This window comes from Typopeltis vanoorti, chromosome 18 (genome assembly GCF_054136105.1).
Source record: "Typopeltis vanoorti isolate ZY-2024b chromosome 18, IOZ_Tvanoo_1.0, whole genome shotgun sequence".
NCBI classification, from domain to species: domain Eukaryota; kingdom Metazoa; phylum Arthropoda; class Arachnida; order Uropygi; family Thelyphonidae; genus Typopeltis; species Typopeltis vanoorti.
In genome coordinates, this window is record NC_143566.1 from 21,550,495 (window position 1) to 21,572,731 (window position 22,237).

Consider the following 22,237-nt stretch of genomic DNA (forward strand, 5'->3'; position numbering starts at 1 on the left):
AGTTGATGTAGTCACAAGGATTGAATGTGTAGGGTTTGTATTTTCAGGGAAGATAGAAGGGATAGGAAAAGTAAACCAGAAGAACAAGCCCCTTGTTCTTCTGGTTTACTTTTTTTATTTTTTTTTTAAACATATTAAGCGAGAAATTCATACAGTAACCTAGCAAAAATTAGTCTATTCGGCAGTGTATAGATTATTTGGAATTATTGTTTCAACTCCTCTATAACGAATGCACCCAAGTTTGAAAATAAAATAAGCGCATGCACTTACTTTACCCTTCTCCCTTCTGGTAGCCAATTGTATGGTAAAACCAGTAGCCAATCAAATGTTTTCTAAAAGATTTAATTCTTATTATATCTTGATAGTTAAAAAATGGTTTTCTTATGTAGTATAAATTAACACAGTTGATTGTGTGCAAATATTTCATGTTTAGATCATGAAATATTTTGTTTAAAAATAATATCCTTTAGAGATTGATTGTCCTCTCTTTTTGATTGAATTTGTACACAAGCCGTATTAATAAAAGTTTTTGCGTGAAATATGGCTGTTTTTTGTTCGACGATGCGAGCCCTTTGTTAAAATTCCACTGGATAGGATGATGGGGGGGGGGGGAGTATTGATGATAGCAGATGAATTGCAACTAAAAAGAATAGGAGACAAGTGAGAGGGTAGCTGTTCATTTGAAGCAATCTGGTGTGAGATTAAGGCCAGTAAGACTAAATATACAGTTGGTTGTTTACAAGTGGTGAGCTATAAGGGGCTCGTGTGAGCCCTTTATTAAATTTTTCTCAAATTTGCTTGTTCTTGTTTACTTTTTTATTTTTTCAAAAAAAAAAAAAATTTTGAAACATATTAAGCGACAAACTCATATGGTAACCTAACAAAAATTAGTCAATTCGGCAGTGTATAGATTATTTGGAATTATTGTTTCAACTCCTCTATAACGAATGCACTCAAGTTTGAAAATAAAATGAGCACATGTGCTATCTTTACCCTTCTCCCTTCTGGTAGCCAATCAAATGTTTTATAAAAGATTTCATTCTTATTATATTTTGATAGTTAAAAAATGTTTTTCTTATGTAAGATAAATTAACACAGTTGATTAGGTGCAAATATTTCATGTTTAGATCATGAAATATTTGTTTAAAAATGATAGCCTTTAGAGGTTGATTGTCCTCTCATACCTTTTGATTGGAATTTGTACACAAGCTGTATTAATAAAAGTTTTTGTGTAAAACACGGCTTTTTTTGCTCAACGATGCGAGCCCTTTGTTAAAATTTCCATAGCTCACCACTGGTTGTTACTATAGGCCAGGGAATTCCACAGATAATCTGAAAGACATGCATCGCCAAATTGGTACAATGAGTACAGGTCAAGTGATTGTTATGGGGGACTTTAACTATGGAGATATAGACAGGAAGGAAGAAAGATCACATGGCAAGAAGGAAATAGAATTTATACATATGCCAAGAAATAATTACTTAAGGCAGCATGTGAAGAAGGGGACTAGAGATGGGAGAATATTGGACCTGGTCATGGGATCAGAAGAGCTATCTATAACCAAAGTGACCATCTGGCCTTGGGAAATTGTAAAACATGAGGAATGTTCTCTCAAGAAGGGGTATATGTGGAACTACAAGGCAGGTGATTATGACAAGCTTAGGAAGAAGTTTGTCTGTGCCATGGCATAAAACACCTCATAGTAAGGATGTTAGTAGTGCATGGGATATAATTAAGTATCATCTAGAGCATGGGTTCCCAACTTTTTTGTTTCCTAGAGCACATTCTAAAATACCGGTAGGGCGACAGGCACCATCTATTTTTTCAAGCAAATTTTTGAATTCCTTTGTTAAATGAATACATAAATGAATAAAGTTTACATTATAATCAAATATTTTATTACTTAAAAGTTTACATTATATAAAAATTTAAATATATATATGTAAGTTAGTGTGATCTTTGACATTGCATTTCATTGGCCAGTGCTTCATAATTAGGAGAATATGATGATATTCCAGTTCTTAAACTGGAATGAACAACTTCGAATGCGTCTACTTTACATTGTATGCGTTTAATACTCGTCATGTGTCATTAATGCATGCATCATATAGCATGCCATGAATTGTTGCGTGATTATTTCAAACTATACGGCACACTGTTGAACAGCGGCGGGCACACACAAATTGGTCGACCAGCACCATGGTGCCTGCTGGCATAGGGTTGGGAACCCCTGATCTAGAGGAAGCAGTATTAAATTGTATATCTAAAGAAGGTTAATCAGATATGAGTTAAATGGATGAGTAATATCATTAAGCACAAGCTGCAGAAGAAGAAGAAAATGCTGTGGAGAGTATGTAAAGAGAAAGGTGAGCAGCAAACTCATGAACAGTACCAGGTTCAGGCAAGAACCTAGACCAGCATGACAAGGAAAGCAAAATCAGATTATGAGAAAAATCTAACCAAGCAAGCCAAAGGAAATCCCAGAGTTCTTTCATTATGTGGCAAATAAGAAGAAGAATGACTATGGAAGATTAACCTTAATGAGTGATGGTCATGAGGAGACAGAAGCGGATAAAATGGTTCAGTTACTGAGTGACTACTTTGCAAGTGTATACCATCCCACTGAGGTTATTAGACACTGATGTCGAGCAGAAGTGGATGAATTGGAGGTTCTTGGGATATTGCAGAATCTCGATGTAAATACAGTGTGGGATTAGATGGAATATCAGCTAGGGTTTTGCAAGAATGTACAAGGGAACTGGCAATGCCCCTGACTAGGCTCTTTAATTTAAGTCTCATCTCTGGTAGAGTTTCAAGGGAGCGAAAAGAGTGCAAAATAAAGACCAATCAATACCTCAGGCATAGTGGTAAAAGTACTGGTAAAATTGATTACAAAACAGAATTCAAGAATGAGTAGATATGATATTGTATGAGGATCAAGCTTTAGTAATTTACTAACTTTTTGCAATAGAGTAACAGATAAAATTAGATAAAGGAAATGGCTATACGATGATTTTTTGAATTTTTCAAAGGCATTTGAAATTAGAACAAACAGGGATGGATATGACACAGGTTAAGTGGATAAGAGGGTGGCTGCTGAACAGAATCGAGGCAAAAACAGGCGACTAATCATATGCCACAAGGTTCAGTGCTGTGCCCGTTGCTGTTTATTTTGTACATAAATGATAATAGGAAATAATCTGAAAGGAAATATTTAGTTGTTTGCTAATGATGTGAAATGCTAATGGTATTTGCTAATGGTAGAGTAATCCAGGAAATAGATGAAGCTAGAGATTTAGGAGTGATGGTAGACAGAGAGTTAATTTAAAGGACATATTGCTAAAGTGGCCCATACGATTACTTGGCTATTGAAGAACCCATTAACAAGTAGAGATAAGGAAGTTGTTATTCCTCTTTATAAAGCCTTGATATACCCACATCTGGATTACTGTGCTCAAGTCTGGTCCTTGGGTTTCTTTATGATGAGGAAGCAATGTAGAGGATTCAGAGGCAAGTGGTCTGTGAGGATAAATTGAAAGTGTATGGATTGCAAAAGTTGGTTTGTAAGAGGAAAAGAGGGGATATGATAGAAATATTTAAGTTGCTTTAAAGAGTTTTATAGGACTGATGCAGGGGAAATGTTTCGGCATTTAGCTAGAGGGACCAGAACAAGGATCATCGCTGACAGTTGAATAAAGGTATGATGATTAGGAGTGTGAGTACTCGATTTTTTGCTTGGAGAGTTGTGAATGAGTGGAATGGATAGCCAGAGTCAATTGTGTGTGCTTTGTCTGTTAATGGGTTCAAGGAAAGGTATTAGATTGTGTGTATAGATTGGGTCTCTCGTGATGAGTCTTCAGACTCTATGGAGGTGCTCATGTAATAATAGTTACAATGCTGTTTAAAAGGACTATAACAAAGTATTCCTATGAATTTGCTATAGTGAGAGTTGACGTATTTCATTGATTTCTGTTGTTTATGATAGTTAGCCCTTTTATCATGTCTAAAACCATTTGATAGATTGATCAATCACAGAAAAGAAGTAACATTTTCTGGTTGTAATCGGCTTCATTCATCACAGCTCCTGCTTTCACTTTATCTACTTTCATAATAATTTAATTAATTAATTTTTTTTAGCAATTGGTCACAGTGAAGTTTGACTGAAGAATAAGAGAAGGCTAGTTGACGTTTTTACTGGAAAGGAAGAAATGCTGTGTTATTCATAAAACTCCTATCTTTTGATAGGAACACTCCTATTTACTTGCGTGTTATGTCATCCTGATTCATTCACTACCTATTGGTCAAACGGTTTCTTATCAACTTTTTTTGTTTTGTGTATGTTAGCACCAACATGAGATCATTTCCTTTTGTTCCTTTCCAAGATGCAAGGTAAACATTGTCAGGAAATTTCTGATAACTGTCTCTAGATTAGCAATTGACTACTTGCTGTGTGCAAATTCTTATTTTGCTGAGCAGAGCTTATTCAGAAGTGATGCATGGCTAGCATATTACAAGCTGCTGGTGGCTTAGCGGCATTTGATTCTAGCAAAAGTTGGAATTAAAAACTTGAAGGACTGTTTTTTTAGCGATGAAATAATCTGATCATGGTGATCGTTACTGCTGGTGTTTGTGTAGTAAATTTTTTCCTAAAGGATACGACACTATTAAAAACATACCCAGTGAAATTTTATCACTTGGCAACAATGCTTTGACACCGTGTCACTCTGAAAAGTAAAGAGAGAGAGAGAGAAATAATGTACATAAATGCCTCAAATGGAAAGACACTGATGAATAATAAACAAATAGTGCAAAAGGGGCAGTACTTTTTTCCAACAGTATATTCGGTTTACTTGTGGTTGTATATGTTGTGATCATATTCTATTTTCTTTGTAAAACTCTTGTCACTTGGATATGCAAACCCTACAAATATCAAAATACCACATTTCCTAATGTTTTTTAGTTCAAATTAAATGTTTTGCATATAGAACTGATTATCAAACCTATTGTAATAAATATATATATAAAATGCTTAGTATAATGTACCAAAATAAAACAAAGGGAACATTTCTTGTTATCATATCTTTGTTCATGCTATGCTTATCTGCCTTTATTAAGTCTGCCCATCTGAAACAGGAAAATATAATTTTGCACCATTAAATTCCTTAAATTCCATAGTCGAAAATGTTTACTTTTCTCTCTCTCTATTTCAGTTTCATTGATGATTCACCACCCCCTCCTCTTCCATGTATGAGATTATGGTTGCATATGAAGTCTAGCAGGAAAGTAATTTTTTTGGGGGGGGGGGGGAGAGAAGAAGAAAGCATGGAAGCAAACACTATGATTGTCATCTTTTTTTTGATAGCCATGGCATGGTCCACCTAGAATTTGTATCACCTAGAGTGACTGTCAAGCAAATTTACTACAAAGAAATATTAGTGACATCTCCAGGGAGTCCAAAGACCCATCGAGGGAGGGCACCTACTCTACGACTTTGTCTCCACCATCTACTACCAACCACCACCACTAGTGTTTTCAAAGACAATTGCAAACATCCATGCCCACGGCAGGATTTGAACCCTCAGCCTTTTGGCTGGAGAGAGGATATGCTAACCACTTGGCCAACCAGGCCAGCATCCTTGAACAGTTGAAAAAAAAAAAAAAAAAAAAAAATGCATTTTACAAGTACATCCAGAAATTGCAAATGATTGGATCTTGCATCATGACAGTGCACCTTCTCAATCTGTACTGTCACTTTGTGAGTATTTCGCTAAAAAAAAAAATACATTCCAGCACTGGAACAGCCACTGTACTCACCTGACTTGTCTCCTTGTGACCTTTTTCTTTTCCCCAAGCTCAAGAACAAGATGAAAGGTACCCATTTTGCAACTGTGGGAGACATACAAAGAGCTGTGGTGGGGAGCTAACAGATGCCAACTTCCAGTCGTGTTATACTGCATGGAAGGAATGTTGGAACTTCATTTCATGTGGTTGTGGTGGTGGGGAGTCACTTTGAAGGTGACCACAATGTATTAGACAATTAATCGAATACATGATTTTATACAGATTTTGTTTAATTACTTTTCTGCTAGAGACCTCATACATGACTGCAGCTGTCCCTGATATTGCACTTTGTATTATGCGATTAAAATTTTGCATGGAAATATAACAATGTTCTATGAAATAAAGAGTCAAAAGGCTTCACTTTTTCAAACTAAAAGTTGAAACCGGTCTGGGTAGTGACCTATCTCCCTTAATGTAAAACAACATACATCTCCTAGGGGATGAGTTTTACATTAGGCTTAATACTGAGAATAGTGATCCTAGCTTTATCTGCCTTTACTACGAGTTGCCCAGTATTGTACTACTACCCCAGGTAGTAGTACAATACTACCTGGGGTAGTAGTTTGCTTATGCTTGGACTCTCCGAACTTTTATGGCTTGCTATATTTGGCATAAAACTCATTGGTTTCTATCTTAGAGTTCCTTATTCGGCTTTGAAATAATGTGGGATTAAATATCCCCTTAATTTAAATAAGTTTAATTAATGTTCTATGTTTTAACAGTTTCCACCTGACAATGTTGTATTAATTAAAAATAAAATAACATGAGAATTACGAGAATGTTGTATTAAATTAAAAATATTGAAGAGAGAATTTTTTTGTGAGGAAATAGTCTTCAAACACAGTATGCTGAAACATTGACTATTTCCTAATGTTGTTTGGTGACTATATTACATAGTGCTTTTGACGTATACAAACAAAACATGGAGGCATAATGTTGTATCTGTATTAATTAATCAACAAAAGTATTTCTTCATGTAAGTAATACCCATGTTATCAATGTACAACAGAAAGCTAGGATATGTTTTAGAAATATCTAGACTAACATATTTAGCAATATCTCTGTCATCACAAACTGAGAATGGTTTTGAATAAGTATTCATCAGCAAGCTGATCTGAATATAAGGCATGTTTTGGCCTTCATATCATGAAATGGATTTGTCACCTTCTTTCCAAGAATTATTCAGATGTTAAGGTAATAGTGATTGCTTTCTTTGGTGCAGTGGATGGAATGCACAAAAAATTTCTTTGGGATCAAACTACAAATCAGCCAGTCTACAGAACCACTTTGTTTCTTTTGGAATACAGTTTGCCAGAAGTGGCCTCATGAATATATTCCTGTACTTGATTTTTGCATCTTGACAATGGCACTGTGCAAAATAGGCCTGAGAGTCCAGGAAATCCATGGGGATATTGTGCTTTCAAGCACAGTATCCCCATGGATTTCCACCCATCTTACTGACTATATTTGGCCCCTGTGAAAGCCCAGATGAAAAGCACGATAAAAAGGAAACTGTTTAACAACATTGACATGCATCTGAATATGAATACAACAGTAGGTGATTTCAAACACAATAATAGGTGATTCCTAAATAAGCCTACCAGAGATGAACTGATCACTGGAATCATTGCATACATTCTGGAATATCCTTTATATCTAGTCTAAGATGAATTCTTCATTAGATGAAATTTGAGCTATAACTGACAAGACAGTGATACATATAAATGTTAGGTGGAAGGAATACCATTGTGCATAAGGATGACATCAGTTATGAAAATTATAAGATGCAGGCCAGAAGAGTTACAAAAATTGTGCAGAGAACCAAGTCTGAGCATGAAAAGGGATTGTTCCCAAAAGAATTTTATTTTGCTGCAAGTAAAAGGAATGATGAAAGAATAACTATTGCATGTGGATGATAATAGGTGGGAGATTCTTCAACTAATGAACAATCTCTTCTATTCATGAGAGGTAGCATTAAGCAACATGGAGCTTAATGCTACCTTTACAAAGAAATGCTGATGTATGAGGAGGTACCAGTACCAGAGCTGTTAAATGATTTGAATAAGAATATGGCAATAGGTCTGATGGGATATCAGCATGGATGTTAAGAGTATTTAGCTGAAATGGCTGTACCTTTGACCTGCTTGTATAATTTAGACTTTTTTTTTTTTTAAGCACAGAGAAGAATCCATAGGAGTGGAAAGAATTTGTGATAATTCCATTGCACAAAGATGTTGCAAATGGATTGACAGAGAATCTATACTTTGCAATGAAATAGCATGAGTTTACTAAGGGAAGGTCATGTTTGAGTAACTTTGCTCACATTCTATAATATGACAGGTGAGTTAGACAATTGGAATGTATACAGAATTTGGAATACCTTTGAGAATGTATTCCAAAGTGTATAAAAAGTATACATTTCAGTAAGACAAGATTATCAACAGAAAATTCAGATGCACAAGTTAAAATACAATATGATTTAACAGGTATTTTTCAAATAACACAAGGATTAAAACAGGGAGGTAGTCTAGCTCCAATAATCTCATATAATTTTTTCTCTAATAATGTGACTATATGCTTGTTGGAAATCAATAAAATCTGATGAATATTTATATCAAATTCTTAGAATTTCTCAATATATGCAACTCATCATTTGTAGATTTGCCTTTCTTGAAACTTTATCGAGGAGAGGGAAAAATATTTTTTTTTAAATGATCCCATACATGAAAGGTCATAAGTCCTATAACAGTGCCATGTCTGGGTAAGCGATTAAGGGGGGAAAAATCTATTGATATGTTACTTAAGATTTGAAGGTTGTACTCAGTGGGGAAAAAACAATAGAACAAATTGGTTAAAGAACAGAGGTGAACAAAATGAAGGATGATGATAAGTTCATACAGTATGCTTTGGCTTGACAGTGAATTAGTGTTGCCCAGTGGCTACCCTATTTCTTACATGATTAGAAGAATGTGGAGGAATAGTAGTGGAGCAATGCCCATGAAAGTACCCATAGAAAAGGCACAGTGGAAACAGGATTTCTATGGGAAAGTGTCTAAAGGGAATCTGTTTGAACAACTGCTAGTCAATATTCAAATATTCACATATGCTGTTTACTTTCAAACGGGCTGAACCAACTTTTTAAACTTTTCTCTCTATTTCTGTAAACATAGTCACTAATGCAACTATAAACAAACTTATTCAAAGGGCAATGAAGCTCAAGGAATGTATGTGAAGAGAAAATTTAAACAGAAAAGTTTAAACTAAATTAGAAATATATAGAAATAACATTTGCTTAAAAATTGCATATAGGGTACGTATAATTATAATTATTACATGACACCTCCAGGGAATCCAAAGACTCATCGAGGGAGGGTACCTACTCTACAACTCTCTGCTCCACCAACCACAACTACCATCATCATCTACACCAACGGCATCTATCGCCCACTATCACTAGATTTTCACCAATAATCACGAACATCCATGCCCACAGTGGAATTCAAACCCGCAACCTTTTGGTTGGAGAGCGGATATGCTAACCACTCGGCCAACCTGGTTGGCCGAGTGGTCAGATTATTTGCACAAAGTGAATATAAAAGAGAATAACTACTTTGTATGTGTGGTATAATATATATATATATTTTTTAAAATTAATAATTATACTGACTAAGAACACTGAGAAAGGTAAAAAAACTTTAATATAACATGACTATCGTCGGAACGCCAGCTTCTTCAGGTGTGTAAATAACAAAAAACTGGAAAAATAACAAGGTAAAAAAACATGGACTTCTCAAATTAACAAAATAGGAATAGCAACAGTCATATTTGAACTGGTGTCTGCGTGGCAGGACTAGCATGAGTTGTGAGTGGCAACTGATTTGAGAGAGCGCCAGAACTCAATGACTGCGCTGTGGGCATCAGGCAAACTGTTGCTTGAATTGTTGTTTATGTGTGATGGGTCCAGAACTATCTCTCTTGATTCTACGATACGTCTCTCAAGTTCTTCACCACATTTATAGATATTGGTCGTAAGATTCCAGTCTATCTGGTGTTGAAGCTCTTCTAGATTAGAGTTAGCGAGAAAAGAACATGACTGGAGAGTGTGCTTGCATGGATTCTTTTGTAAGAGATGTCACACTGGTGTGTGTGTGTGTGTGTGTGTGTAAAAGATGAATGAATTAATAAATAAATCAACATATATAAACTGTAAGAAGTGCATATACATATTACAAATGTTACATTATTAACAAGAATTCAGTGAAGAAATGCTCATCACGAAATATGTTTTTATTAAATGCTTAATTTTTCTTTATGTGATTTACGTGTGTCATAAGTTGATAATTTAGATATTGGTGATTAAGTTAAAAAATAAATGACTTCATTCCAGTGAATCAAAAAAAAAAAAATTGAGGGGTTTGGGTTTTGATCTTTTGTTATTAAATACCAGTTTGCTATAGTGGATTTCTGAACTATCCATTGTTCACAATATTGAATTGGTGTTAATGGGACTTTGGTCAGGACTTCTTAGGATGAAGAAGGTTCTTTATATATATATATCTATATATATAAAACTGAATGATCTGAACAAATCTCAAGTAAGTGTTAAATGTTTAATCTCTCTTGTAAGTAGCCATGGAACTTATTTTCAATAAATTTGCCATTATCCTTGTTGCTTTGGACCCCTTACTGATAACACCCACAATTTAAAAGAAAGTCACACAGCCATGTTGACGAATTTATTTATCAACTTTCAATTTCTATCAGTTATGGTATCCAATAAAACATAATCTAGGATGATATTCTAAATTATATTTTCCTGTTTTTTATTGTGCTAGCTGATCTAATATTGCTAATATCAAATAGTTTCTCTGTATATGCTAAATAACTTTTGATTAATTTTCATAGGCTTTTTTTTCCCCTTATTTGACTGGAAACTCAATAACATTTCATTGCTATATGCAGACATCAGTTGGAGTGAATGTTGTTAAAAATGTGTATGATTATTTAATGGAAAATAAGGTTCAAGAATTTTATGGTTAAAAATTGAGGATCATAAGTACAACATTTAGGATTTTATAAGGCAACAAACATTTCAGGCCTACCTTGTAAACCAAGGAAACTGAATCAAAAGAAATCTTAGAGATTTGTGGAAATTTTTCTGTGTATTTTTTATCTTCAGTATCCTGAAATTTAATTTTATATTGTTGATTTGCATTATAGTGAATACCATTTTAACTGACTATTGCAGCACACTTACCAGAGCCCAAATATGAACATTTCCTATTCTAAATTCACTGTTAATGGGGATTCAAAATTTTTTACAGTAAACTGTTTGTTTTTTGTTCATTTAGGGTTGCTATAGCAAAAGTTAACTCTGTATCATATAATAGTTGTTACTTCCAGTAACTCTTAAATCTGTTATTCCATTTATTTCAGGTTCCATATGCATCACCCCTGGAAGGTTCTCTTCTGATGAATGTGAAAATTCATGCAGAGTATAGCATAGAACAAAGAGGATTTCTGGTATTTGTCATGCAGATATTTAATATGTAATCACATAAATTAACCATACTGAAATATTAAATTTTAGTTGTGTGTAAAAAAGAAAATGTATTCAGTGATATGTATATCTAACTGAACAATGATCTTAAAGATGAGAAATAAAACTAATTTATTTATGTACACCAATGTACATACACATCTATCATAGTTGGTTGTTTTTAAAATATAATAACAGGAACTTTTGTTAGAGAAACATGTTTTTTGGTTTAACAGCTTAACTTATTTTATTTTCTCAAAGTTTTTGCACTTGTATCACAAATAATGATGGAATTTATGCATTACTTAAATTCTTAATTGAAAAGTTAAATATTCTAAAATTCAAAAGAAAATGGAAAATTTTAACACTTTTAAATCATGATGAAACTAAATGTTTTCAAAGCACCAAAATAAGATGTATAGTTGAATCATTATCCCTCCTACATCATCTGCATGTACTAATGCTTATTTTCCTTCATAGTTGAGGGAGCTGTTATCCCCTCACACCAGGTATGAATTGTCAACTTGTTGCAGAAAAAGCAGCAAGTTGATGATAGCCTTTTGTCCACCCCAGAATCAATGCAAAGAGCAAGGGACTAAAAGGACAACCTTGCTTTACTTTCTGGAATTTTGACTGTGCATAATGGCAATCCATTGACTAGGAGTTATTATATTAGAATAGTTTCTGGATAGCAGTCTTTTGCCGATCCCATTGTGCTAGAGAATGTGGAACAAACAGGGAGTGCTGGACATTGTCTCACATATGTAAATGAGATCCACTGAGAGCACTGTCATTTGATGCTTTCATATTCACATAGCAGGAACAGATTAAATTCTATTGCTCAGCCTGTAACTCCATACACCTGTAGACTTTTGATTATGTATCTCATTCCTGTTTTGAGCCTCCTGTTGATAACGTGAAAAAATTTTGAAGTTGACTACTGGACCATTCTGTGTATGTGTGTCGAATAGGACTGCTGCACATTAACAATTTGATAGAGCTGTGCCACAGCAGCATTACTACTAGGGTGCACTGAAAAGTTGTAATAATCACCATGACGGAATTGAGGTAGAACCATGTAACTTGCACATTATTTCACGTATTCCCCACAAATTGTTATACACTTGTTACAACACTACTGCATCATTTGCAATCCTCTGAGAAAAATGTCTTTCTCTTGTTGTACAAACCATTCCTCAGCTACAGATATGACTTCATCATCTGTAGTAAATGTTGTTCCTTTCAAGTGTTTCTTTAAATTTTGGAATAGAAAATAGTCAAGTGGGACCAGGTCTAAAAAATATGGTGGGTGAGGCAAACATTGAAAGCCCAAGTTGTATATTGGCTGTTGGGTTTCATGAGCAGTGTGAACAGATGCATTGTCATGCAAAAGCAACACACCTCTTCTTCTCAGTTTCCTGTGGCAATTTTCCTTCAGCATCTCTTTCAATTCCTTCAGAGCTGTTGAATAAATTGCTGCTGTAACAGTTTCATCTTTTTTTGAGGTACTTGGTAAGGATTATACCATCCATATCCCAAAAGACAATAGCAATAATCTTAAGTGTTGACTTTTGGGTTTGTTGTTTGGTTTCTGGGTCATAGTGATGAAGCCATTTACTAAAATAAAGAGCCAAAACAATACTTTATGCAGCGACCAAGAGTTCACTTGCGAAAATTACACCTCGCCAACACTTCAAGTTCCTTAGTACTGAATGAGAGTTTTTGCTCTCTTAAGGTTTCTGCCTGGTCTGAGGAGAACCAGCCAGTTCAAAACAGCTGTCAGGCCAGTGAAACTTTATCAGAAAGGACCAATAAAAGGCAAATGTATGGATGCTTGGGCAAGCGCTGATGTCTTCTATGTGGTCCGTGCTAGGGCAACTTATAAATGATGGCGAGTGTATTCCTGTAGGCTTTCTGGTCAACTTTTTTTACAAAACTTTCATAGTATCTACATTCGGCTTTGAAATAAAATAATGCTAGATTTACTATCCACTTGATTTATGTAAAAGTGATGAAGCCATGTTTCATCAACAGTCATAATACGAGCCAAAAAATTTACATTTACAGAAGACTAAATGTGCATTTCATGCACATTTCAGTCTTCATTGAAACTATTAAGTCCAAACAATGCAACTTTAATCTCTTTTGGATAATTTCATCAACAATGATGGAAAATTCAATGATAGCTATAGCTACCAATTGTTAACCTCACTTCAGAGCAAAGATAGTGTTCCTAACTTGTTCAGCTCATGAATAAAGTGAATTTTGGTATGCTCATGAATTTCCACTGGGAATGCAGAAAAATTATCTTTAATCCTTCAGATACTGCACTTTTAAATGTGGATGGGAGAAGACTAGCCTGAAATTTTCCTTGCTTAAATATTTATTTTTTCCCATCTTCCATTACCTAGAGATTGACCCAGCATCACAGCATTGGACTGGTGTATCATGATTAACAGGTTGCCAACCTCCACTGTGATGTGTATGTGTACAGTCAGTTAAATCATACAATATAAAGTATGTGTGATGTTTATCTTTTTGTATGATTTTATACTGTTTTTAAAAATGAGAAAAAAAATCTGATTTAATTCATTGGTTTTTAATGTCTTTTTTTAGAATATGTTTGAAGATGTCAGTGGCTTTGGTGCATGGCAAAGACGATGGTGTGTCCTTGAGGGTAATTGTTTAACTTATTGGAAATATCCCGATGATCACGAAACTGGAAAGGTAAGACTTTGAAAGAGTACGCTCTTCTAATAGAAACTTACCTTGTTATCTGTAACTGTTAATAGATATTTTAATTATTGCTGCAATGAAATGTCCATTTAGTATCTTGCATGAGGTTAGCAGGTGATTCAGAACATGGTTAGAATCAGTAATAGTTTGATATCTTTAAATGTGTTTTGAATTTAAAAAAAAAAAAACGACAGCAGCATCGTGATAAAGTATTATTGGGATATGCTCAATGCCTATATTTGGCACTGATGTTCTATAGAGTCTTGCAATCTATCATATGTGTGTGTGTGTGGGGGTCTCAATAATATTAAAAATAGAAATAAAAATGTATGTTTAGTGATTTCATTAGAATAAAAGTTCCTTTTATTAAGTCCACATAGAGTTTGCAGGCTAGCAGTGCATCATTGTACATTTCAAAACGGCTTTGTTAATTTTCATACAATGAGTATAGAGACAGTATCATTTCAGTCTTCATTGAAACTTAAGTCCAAACAATGCAACTTTAATCTCTTTTGGATAATTTCATCAACAATGATGGAAAATTCAATGATGGCTACCAGTTGTTAACCTCATGTGTAGAGGCTTAAGTGCTGTGAGGACATTATGTTGGAGGTTTAATGGATTTTTTACAACACTCAAAAAGAATTAAAATAGAATTTAATACTTCCTATATTTCGTCCTAGTCACTAGGACATCTACGGGGATTACAAAGACAATTAATGTAACATGCACACAAAAACTTACAATACTAAGCCCAACCACGTGGGTGACAATAAAGTCCTATCTAGGTGGAGCGCCCTCTAAGGACAGTTGTAGGTGGCCTGGAATGTAAGGTGGGACCTCTGGTGATGACTGTTTCCCAAATCTTCGGAAGCTTAATGCAACCGTATTTGTTAAGATTTGGTTGGTTTTTGAGAGCTGCTGCTGCTTCTAAGAAAAGTCTCTCTTTCTTGAATTTGCTGTGGTGGAGCATGGTGGTTTTCTTCCATGATACTCTGAGGGTGGTGTCCAAAACATGGTCAGCCAAGCCTGAATGGCCATAGTTGTGTTTAACGATGTACGACTTGTGTTCCTCTAGGCGGATGGATGCTGATCTGCCTGTCTGTCCAAAGTACGCAAGCTTACAGGAACAGGGTACTTTGTAAACTCCAGGCAGAGAGAGGAGGGAGCTGATCTTTCGTAGAACGGATAAGGGTAGCCAGTTTGCGGTAGGGCTTATATGCTGTGTGTAGGTTATACTTTTTTAGTATCTTGGCTATTTTTTCCGAAGTGCCACGGGTGTAGGGTATGGTGATGGCATTTTTAAATTCTTGTTGACGAGAGGGACGGGGAATGGGGGAGGAATTGATTATTTTTTTGATGCTGTGTTCGCTGTAGCCATTGGAGAGGAAAGTTCTGTGTATGTGGTTAAGCTCAGTAGTGAGGGCAGTTCCACTGGAACAAAGATTGTGGGCTCTCTTGGTAAGGGTTTTAATGATGCCATATTGTTGTGAGGGGTGGTGGTGGGAGAGTTTGTGAATGTATCTGCCTGTGGGGGTTTTCTGTATACAGTGAAGGCAAGTGTATCATTAGGAAGGCACGTGACTAAGGTGTCGAGGAAGGGTAAACAATTGTTCTTTTCCTTTTCCATAGTAAACTGGATTCTTGGATGTAGGCTATTGAGATGACCAAGGAAGGAATCTAACGTGTCTGGGCCATGAGGCCAAATAGAGAACACATCATCTACATATCTTAGCCAGATAGAAGGTTTGAGTGGGGCTGAGTCTATGGCTCGTTTTTCGAAATCTTCCATATAGAAATTGGCAAGGGGGGGTGAGAGGGGGGAGCCCATGGCGGTTCCCTCTATCTGCTTGTAGATTTTGTTATTCCAAGCGAAATACCCAGAGTTGATGGCAAAGGAAAAGAGATCTAAGATGTCAGAGGGAAAAACATTTTCTAAGAGAGATAAAGTGTCAGTTAAGGGAATATTGGTAAACAAGGAGGAGATATCAAAGCTTACTAATATGTCTGTATTATTCAAGGTTAAATTTTCTGTGAGGGCTTTAAAGTGGGTCGAGTTTTTTATATAGGAAGCTGAATTTCCGGTGAGGGGGGACAGTACACTGCAGAAATCAAGGTGACCTTGATTTCTGCAGTGTACTTCAATTGTATAGTATGTAGATATTCAGTGGACAAATTTGTTTATATTGTTTTCATGCATTTGTATTTTGTCTTGGCTGTTGGATGTAAATAGTGTGGTATAGGGAACATTAAGTGATGTTCACTTAAGCATGATTTAAAGAACAAATAGTGGATCCAATCAATGAATCCACTATTCAGATAAGAGGTGAAATTTATATGTGATATTATGCCATAATATAGTAATATCTTGTATGGTATCAGTGACTGTATGTTTTAATAAATTCTGTAGTTCATTATTAATGTTGAAGACAAATTTGTAATTAGAATGTGTAATGGTGCATTTCATCACTTTGTAGATGTTATGATGGACTGTGCATGTTTTTGATAGATAGATTGATAGTATTGTGGAAAATAGGGACACACTTTTGCCAAAATGAGTAGCATACTCAATTAAGTTGGAAAATATATTTGATGTGTATAATTTCTTGGTTTAAGGCAGTGATAGATGATGAGTACAAGTAACCCTCGTATAACGTGGATGTTAGGTTCTGCAGAAATGCCGTGTTATATAAATCGCGTTATGCGAATCTCAGAAAAGTTAGGGTTATGTTCTGAGATCATTTTTTTTTTAAATTATATAAACAACAATGACATATCCAACAAAAAATATATTTTTATTTAATTCAGATAATTCATGTAAGTTAAGAAAACATATTACTTAAACTTCATTGCACATAATGCATAAATGTTTTAGGCAAAATAAATTAGTGCATATTTTAATCTTTCATACCATGAGGATTTGAGGATTGGTTAATAAACACTGGTTTTGTCATGTAATCACCTGATGCATTACTACAAAACAGTAAAGTAATTCTATCTTTGGAAACTTGGAATCCAAGAGCTGATCTTTCATTTTTCGAAATATAGGTGCGTTTTTGCACTTTTTTCCAATATAACCCGGATTCATCCGAATTGAACACCTGGTCTACACTATAAATGTTTATAAACTTTGAGAGCTTTTTGTTTAATAAGATTTCCATCCATAGGAATTTTCTTTTGAGGTGCAATCTTCTATCGAAATCATTAGAGATTTCTCCATTTTTCCATTAGAATATCGCATACACGAGCAACACGCTTTGCACTTATCGTTGACCCAGCGATAAAACTTTCTCAGATTTTATGTTAATTTTGTTTGATTGTTCGAATTGTTGATTCATTTAAATTCAAGTCCCTGCAAAAACTCCTGGTTTTTCTCCATTTTTCAACCAATCCAAGATTTTGAATATTTTTCTTCGAGAGAAATTAATTTTGTTTTCAATGTTGGTTTTTCCCTTTCGTTGCAGTTTGTAGCCATTACTATAAAAAAATAATTTTTTACACAAAAAAAAAAGCAAGCATTACATATTGTATGTAACTCACCAGAAAATAAAGTGCTCAGCTTGAGATGAACACACTTATGATTTTAATGCATTTCCTGGCAGAAACGAGGACAATTTTCAACAATAAACATTCTATACGGTAAACAATTGAGGTGTATACTTGGTCGTCGACTTACGACCGACTTCCGTTCTGGCTGACCAGGTCATATGCCGGCCATATATTTATTGACAGTATTCTTTAACCTTTCTAATCTTTTTATCATCTTTATAATTTATTTTTATGATCTTTTAAATTTATAATTATGTATATTGTACATAATATGAAAAATAATACTGTACTGTAAACACAAAAATACAATCTACGTTAAATATTGGTTCCGGTAGATAACCTTCTTCTTTGATTAAAGAGTCGAAACTATCAACGAATTTTTGGGTTTCATCTGCACTTCCTGCTTCTCCTGTGACATGTACATTATGCAAAGCAAATCTTTTTTTAAAATGCGCATTGAGTACTAGCCTGAAAATCTTCTGCTAATTGTCTCCGGCGCGTGATTTTAAACTCTGAAACAGACTTCTAGCCTTCGCTTGCACTGTGCAAAGGCTCATGGGTGAATTTTTCTGTATTAAATCTTCCATACACATAAACAACAATTTTTCCATTTCATGGATGGGTCCCTGTCGTTGTTTGGTTAAAATTGTAGACTTCATAGGTGCGGAAACCTTTCACAGCTTCCCGAATTCTTTTTGTCCTTAAGTATCGTCAATACCATGGAATGTGATAACTTCAAGTCACATGCTATCGTATTCACTTTCTTTCCACCTTCATACTTCTGGATAATTTAGTTTTACACTCTAAATCAATAGTTTTCCTTGACTTCTTAGCTGGGGAATCTGTAGATGAAGGCATTTTCCTTTTACTAGACATTTTATGGGTAGTATTTCAGTAGAATTTTAATTAATACACCACATGCAACAGATGCTGAAAGCGACTGAGTGTATGTGAGAGATAGTTATCATATATGCAGTGGTGTAGCCAGAGCTTTTGCCGCCCATCTCAATACACCAAAAATGCTACAAAAAGTCAAAACAACACATAGGGAAAATTAAAACACTATGTTTATTTTTGAAGTAAAACTTTAATTTCAACATTCTAAAATGTTATATTTCTTACTTTTCTGTTAGCAAAATCATTGATGACATTGGCGAAGTCTATTTCATAGTAATGTAGGTAATTCTTAATCAATTTTATTTAGAAAAACTCCTCTCACAACTAGCAACACTTACAGCAGTTTTGAGGAAAATTCGCAGTAGTATTACAATATTTGGAAATGAGTTCTTGAAACTGTATTTTAGAATTAACTGTAAAAGTTCAAAAAGGTTCAAGGTGCCGCCCCACTCTAGCTATGCCACTGCGTACGTGGGTTGGCGTACGATAACTATCGTATCCAATAGTTATCGTATGCACAGCTGCCTGATTTATTATTAATTTATTCATTAATTTATTTTATTTTTTATTTTTGTGGTCATAAGTGCAGACAGTTGTAAGTCGACGACCAGGTGTACATGCGTGCTAAAGGGTATTTCCCCTAATATAAATTCGCTACTTATAATTACATGCGGGGTACAGGCAGACACAAATTTAACGAAGATAAAATTTGATTTTTAAGTTGTGCAGTGAAAAACATATGAAAAGATAACGGGTTACTACAATTTGTAGACCATGTTTTTATCGGAACCGTGTTGCATAAGTACCGCGTTCAACAAGGGTTACTACAATTTTAGACCACGTTGTATAAGTACCACGTTATACAAGGGTTACCTGTATTTGTAAATATTAATAAATTGGATTAATATTCTTCTTGAGTATTCTGCAATTGAGCAGGTTCTTCTCTTAGTAGCAAAAACTTTTCTTTCACTCTCTTCTGTTCTGAGCCTTCTCTTTCAAGGTTGTGTACCTATCTCCATTCAACATGTCATCCAGCATTGTTTTCCTTTCTCTTCCTATGGGACTTTTTTCTGTCTATTTTTCCTTCGATGGCATCTCTGATGATTCCATTCCCTCTCAGAATATGTTCAATCCAGTTTCCCTTTCTTCTTTTTATCCTCCTTTATGACAGATTATTTTTATACAGCAAGGGTAAAAGGAAAAATGCAAGTAGTTTGCAGTGTCTATTGGCGGTTTACTTTAGTGTTAATCTGATAAGTGGATCTGGTTTAGGTCCAATTTAACAAATTAATAGATTTATCTTTCTCATATTCATTAGACAGTATAATCTGTAGCTTTTGTATGGTATATATCTGTTGCCGATACATAAGAAATCAGGGAGATAGAAACCTCATAATATTTTTGACACCATTGTCAAATTTAGTGCTGTAAATGTTCTTTCATTCTTTCAGCATCATTCTTACCTCCGATATTTTAGGTAGGTTCTAATTGCCATTCTTTCATATATATATATATATATATATATATATATCATGGGCAAATATTCTGGGAGTGCAGTGCACATCCATGGAATAGCAAGATCAATGATATTATATCTTTGCATTTATTCCTGTTAAAGATTCCTTTGTCTCCTGGCTTCGCACGATTCCTAAAATTAAACACGATATATTAATGCTTCACGAAGAGGACACTTTTCAATGAGTAAACATTGCATCACATTCACATTAATAGCCCAGGTGTGCAGTAACATATACTGACATCTTTAAACAGACATGCAGATGTCGCCGTGTGTCAAATTCTTAGCATTCTAGTGGTTTTAAACAGTTCAGAAAGCGAGCACCCAAAAGTCGTTAGTGGCTATAATTGGTTATTGTGTGAAGCAATCCAATTGAATATTGTAATGTCATGAGTTGCTGTTTTTGTTTTCTGACTTTCATCTCATTTATGTGCGTGAAATGTGAATTGACGTATTTATGACACCAATATAGACAAGTTTTTAATACATATTTATAATTTCTATAAATAAGTTATAACTTTTTGTCCATATTTGCAATGGAAACAGTTTTGATGATGTACTGAATATCCCGTTTTCTGCCAGTTTTCACTGATTGTATGATTAGGTTGGAACCTGTGTATAATAAATAATTAAAACAATATTTTAGCCTTTCTTTGGTTCAGTCTGAAAAAATAATTTCTCAAGTGATTACTTATTCTGATTTTTGTGCATGTTATATGGCTGTATTTAAAAATTGTACAAAATTCAGATTATCAGTGATAATCTGAATTTTGTACAATTTTGATTTTTGATTCTCACTCTAGTATTTGCCAATAATAATTATCATTGTGGAGAGATTATCTTTGCCTTGGTGTGCTTCTCACATAAACTGTGTGCTTGAAGCATACCTATTGTTCATTTGACCTTTATGCTTTCCATATTTCAAATTGTATTAATTGATAAATTAAAGTATTCAAAGTTATCCTGCAATTAGTTGCATTGAAACAATTAAGATGAGTGCTGATGCACTATGCACTCTTAAAACTTTTATACATCGATAAAAATGCAAGCATATGGTCAAACTAATGTGAATTTTGTAGCACAGATTACATCCACATGAGAGCACACCCAACCTAAATGGGCACACAACGCCACTGATACACACACACATATATAAAATTCAAGTTAGTAATTATTTCATTAGTAATTTAAGACATAGCCTACTGTTAAATATAAGGTTAGCTTCATCTCATGTAAATAAACTTGACTATTCTTTGTCTAATTTTTGGAGTAACATGAACTATTTTTCAGAAATATATATTATATACCAAATGATTGGTTTCTTTGTGGATTAGGTACTCCTTCTCCTTAGGCTACACCAAAAAAAAATTTATTATTGTATAATTATAGTATACCCACAAATTCGAAATCCTTCGACACTTCTGTGCACGTCAACAGGAGGAGAATCCATTCCGATAATTGGGTAATCAGTCCGTATTGTGGGATGAATTGTTTATTATTATACGTCGGAAAATTAACTTCTCTTTTATGATCATTGTAGTTAACTATGTTGCTTGTATAACAGTTGGAAAATTTTACCTATAAAGCACATGATTTCGCGTGTTGGCCACCAATTCGTACGTCCTTCATTTCTTTCTCCCCTTCAGCATGAATCGACTATTCTTGGCAGGACGCCAAGCAGAGATCTACAAACTGTGGTTGAACTATATCATAGTGAAATCATACCATGAGTTTGCCATCCCTCTCCTATATTCAACTGTTCACATTAACAAAAGCAAACAACAATATTCCCATATGGTACATACTTAAATACTATAAGCAAAAACAAACAATGCATTTTGTTTATACCAAAATTTGCCATGGCAATAAATCCATCTGTGGGGGGGGAAAAAAAGCTATCATAGATTCTATGGATAAATAACTATATCCATAGAAATAAATATTGCTTGCTTGAAATGTCTTTTAGGTCCTAAAGAATGGGAAACATTCTCAAATCCAATATTAATTATTAATTCATTGTAAATCTTCTGTAATAGTGTTATAATAAAAAATGAAAGAAAAAAAAAAGCTAACAAACACATCTACATCCTAATTTCCTTTCCCTACCTTCACTTCTTCCATTCTCATGGACAACAAACAGGATTTAGTTTCCTCATAA

At 34.5% G+C, this 22,237-nt stretch overlaps 1 protein-coding gene across 4 annotated transcripts in view; it reads left to right on the plus strand.

The window, feature by feature from the left end:
* Positions 1-22,237, plus strand: part of LOC150096530 (uncharacterized) — a 295,354-nt gene that overhangs the window by 266,172 nt on the left and 6,945 nt on the right. For all 4 annotated transcript variants that reach the window (XM_090408208.1, XM_090408206.1, XM_090408207.1 and 1 more), the window contains 2 exons: positions 11,279-11,365; positions 13,998-14,108. In XM_090408208.1, coding sequence (XP_090264334.1) covers positions 11,279-11,365; positions 13,998-14,108 — 198 coding nt within the window. The remainder of the gene's footprint in view (positions 1-11,278; positions 11,366-13,997; positions 14,109-22,237) is intronic.